Raw genomic sequence first — 4,065 nt, 5'->3', positions numbered from 1 at the left:
GGTCGTGACGGTCAGGAAGACGGCAAAATCGCTGATTACCGCTCGAACCTGCCAACAACAAGAACACAATCATTTTACTTCACCAGCAGATTTGTACGAATCACGTTTGTACCTCACTGAGAAGACAAATATCAGAAACATAACGTACTGCGCAGAACTCTTTTATCATGAAAACACCAAATTCCATCCATCCATCCATCCATCCATTTTCTTCCGCTTTATCCGGAGTTGGGTCGCAGGGGCAGCAGCTCAAGCAAAGCCGCCTAGACCTCCCGATCCACACCCACCTCCCCCAGCTCCTCCGGGGGAACCCCAAGGCGTTCCCAAGCCAGCCGAGAGATGTAATCCCTCCAGCATGTCCTGGGTCTTCCCCGGGGCCTCCTCCCAATGGGACGTGCCCGGAACACCTCTCCAGCGAGGCATCCAGGGGGCATCCGGAAAAGATGCCCGAGCCACCTCAACTGACTCCTTTCGACGTGGAGGAGCAGCTGCTCGACTCCGAGCACCTCCCGAGTGACCGAGCTCCTCACCCTATCTCTAAGGGAGCGCCCAGCCACCCTGCAGAGGAAATTCATCTCAGCCTCTTGTACTCGCGATTTCATTCTTTCGGTCATGAGCCAAATCTCATGACCATAGGTGAGGATCGGAACATAGATCGATCGGTAAATTGAGAGCTTTGCCCCCCTACTCAGCTCTCTCTTCACCACGACGGTCCGATACAGCGACCGCATCACTGCAGATGCTGCACCGATCTGTCTATCGATCTCAGGCTCCATCCGTCCTTCACAACCCCAGGTTTCTTTTCAGCACTGTAGCCAGGCTGACAAAGAGTCAGAGCTCTATTGAGCTGAGTATTCCATTAACTTTAACTAGTAATGAGTTCATGACTTTCTTTGCTAACAAAATTTTAACTATTAGAGAAAAAATTACTCATAACCATCCCAAAGACGTATCGTTATCTTTGGCTGCTTTCAGTGATGCCGGTATTTGGTTAGACTCTTTCTCTCCGATTGTTCTGTCTGAGTTATTTTCATTAGTTACTTCATCCAAACCATCAACATGTTTATTAGACCCCATTCCTACCAGGCTGCTCAAGGAAGCCCTACCATTATTTAATGCTTCGATCTTAAATATGATCAATCTATCTTTGTTAGTTGGCTATGTACCACAGGCTTTTAAGGTGGCAGTAATTAAACCATTACTTAAAAAGCCATCACTTGACCCAGCTATCTTAGCTAATTATAGGCCAATCTCCAACCTTCCTTTTCTCTCAAAAATTCTTGAAAGGGTAGTTGTAAAACAGCTAACTGATCATCTGCAGAGGAATGGTCTATTTGAAGAGTTTCAGTCAGGTTTTAGAATTCATCATAGTACAGAAACAGCATTAGTGAAGGTTACAAATGATCTTCTTATGGCCTCGGACAGTGGACTCATCTCTGTGCTTGTTCTGTTAGACCTCAGTGCTGCTTTTGATACTGTTGACCATAAAATTTTATTACAGAGATTAGAGCATGCCATAGGTATTAAAGGCACTGCGCTGCGGTGGTTTGAATCATATTTGTCTAATAGATTACAATTTGTTCATGTAAATGGGGAATCTTCTTCACAGACTAAAGTTAATTATGGAGTTCCACAAGGTTCTAGGACCAATTTTATTCACTTTATATATGCTTCCCTTAGGCAGTATTATTAGACGGTATTGCTTAAATTTTCATTGTTACGCAGATGATACCCAGCTTTATCTATCCATGAAGCCAGACGACACACACCAATTAGCTAAACTGCAGGATTGTCTTACAGACATAAAGACATGGATGACCTCTAATTTCCTGCTTTTAAACTCAGATAAAACTGAAGTTATTGTACTTGGCCCCACAAATCTTAGAAACATGGTGTCTAACCAGATCCTTACTGTGGATGCATTACCCTGACCTCTAGTAATACTGTGAGAAATCTTGGAGTCATTTTTGATCAGGATATGTCATTCAAAGCGCATATTAAACAAATATGTAGGACTGCTTTTTTGCATTTACGCAATATCTCTAAAATCAGAAAGGTCTTGTCTCAGAGTGATGCTGAAAAACTAATTCATGCATTTATTTCCTCTAGGCTGGACTATTGTAATTCATTATTATTCAGGTTGTCCTAAAAGTTCCCTAAAAAGCCTTCAGTTAATTCAAAATGCTGCAGCTAGAGTGCTGACGGGGACTAGAAGGAGAGAGCATATCTCACCCATATTGGCCTCTCTTCATTGGCTTCCTGTTAATTCTAGAATAGAATTTAAAATTCTTCTTCTTACTTATAAGGTTTTGAATAATCAGGTCCCATCTTATCTTAGGGACCTCGTAGTACCATATCACCCCAATAGAGCGCTTCGCTCTCAGACTGCAGGCTTACTTGTAGTTCCTAGGGTTTGTAAGAGTAGAATGGGAGGCAGAGCCTTCAGCTTTCAGGCTCCTCTCCTGTGGAACCAGCTCCCAATTCAGATCAGGGAGACAGACACCCTCTCTACTTTTAAGATTAGGCTTAAAACTTTCCTTTTTGCTAAAGCTTATAGTTAGGGCTGGATCAGGTGACCCTGAACCATCCCTTAGTTATGCTGCTATAGACGTAGACTGCTGGGGGGTTCCCATGATGCACTGTTTCTTTCTCTTTTGCTCTGTATGCACCACTCTGCATTTAATCATTAGTGATCGATCTCTGCTCCCCTCCACAGCATGTCTTTTTCCTGGTTCTCTCCCTCAGCCCCAACCAGTCCCAGCAGAAGACTGCCCCTCCCTGAGCCTGGTTCTGCTGGAGGTTTCTTCCTGTTAAAAGGGAGTTTTTCCTTCCCCACTGTAGCCAAGTGCTTGCTCACAGGGGGTCGTTTTGACCGTTGGGGTTTTACATCATTATTGTATGGCCTTGCCTTACAATATAAAGCGCCTTGGGGCAAACTGTTTGTTGTGATTTGGCGCTATAAAAAAAAACAAAAAAAAAAAACTTGTGAACAACACCCCGAGATACTTAAACTCTTCCACTTGAGGCAAGGACACTCCACCGACCTGAAGAGGGCAAAGCACCTTTTTCCGGTCGAGAACCATGGCCTCGGATTTGGAGGTGCTGATTTTCATCCCGGACGCCTCACACTCGGCTGCAAACCGCCCCAGTGCACGTTGAAGGTCCTGATTGACGAAGCCAACAAAACCACATTGTCCGCAAACAGCAGAGACGAGATTCTGTGGTTCCAAAACCAGAACCCTCTACACCCTGGCTGCGCCTAGAAATTCTGTCCATAAAAATAATGAACAGAACCGGTGACAAAGGGCAGCCCTGGCAGAGGCCAACGTGCACTGGAAACAGTTTGACTTACTACCGGCAATGCGAACCAAGCTCCTGCTGCGGTCATACAGGGACCGGATAGCCCTTAGCAAAGGACCCCGTACTCCCAGAGCACTCCCCACAGGGTGCCCCGAGGGACACGAAAAACACCAAATTCAAAATGTCCAAATATGAAATTAAAAAAGATCATTTGAGAGTTTTGTCTATGACCTAAAGTACTGCAGTTACTTCATATGTTCTTTGCAGCACCTGGGATGGGTTCTACCTCAGAATCCAGTCTGAGTGACTTTAAACATTAACGGAGGAGCATCGGCAGCATCAGTCACTGTGCTTGCCTCTGCTGGTGGTTGGCTCTCACTGCGGTATTGTATCACTTCCTGTTCCGGAGCACAGCGGTGTTTTTCTGTATCTGTTAGCTGTTTAATCTGCGCAGTTAGATTGATCTAGTTACCTAGATAACGATTTGCTTCACAGTGTAATCTTCACGTGCCTTAACTAAAGCACTCCCTCTGCTGAATCACCTCTAAATTATTTACACATTATTCACTTTGTGTGTTTTTAGGAATCCGCTAGCTTAGCGCAGCTACTAGCTCTTAAGCCGGTTTAGCATGGCGGCTTCTCCTGTCTCTCCCACACTTTCTGCTCTGGGTGTGAAATGTTTAGTTATTCCTCGGCGTCCTTTAGCAGTAACGGTATTGTAATAAGTGTAGCTTATTCGTAGCTTTGGAGGCCAGGCTGGGCGAA

The 4,065-nt window shown here is 44.9% G+C and overlaps 1 protein-coding gene across 1 annotated transcript in view; it reads right to left on the bottom strand.

The window, feature by feature from the left end:
- Positions 1-20: 20 nt before the first annotated feature.
- The window catches only part of LOC117513559 (sodium bicarbonate cotransporter 3-like), a 118,743-nt gene continuing 114,698 nt past the window's right edge, over positions 21-4,065 (bottom strand). Inside the window, exon 15 of the mRNA XM_034173718.1 lies at positions 21-48. Coding sequence (XP_034029609.1) covers positions 36-48 — 13 coding nt within the window. The 3' untranslated portion in view covers positions 21-35. The remainder of the gene's footprint in view (positions 49-4,065) is intronic.

This window comes from Thalassophryne amazonica, chromosome 7 (assembly GCF_902500255.1).
Source record: "Thalassophryne amazonica chromosome 7, fThaAma1.1, whole genome shotgun sequence".
Lineage (NCBI taxonomy): Eukaryota > Metazoa > Chordata > Actinopteri > Batrachoidiformes > Batrachoididae > Thalassophryne > Thalassophryne amazonica.
Note: the sequence above shows the minus strand (reverse complement) of the source record. Positions and strands in the feature narration are given on the sequence as shown.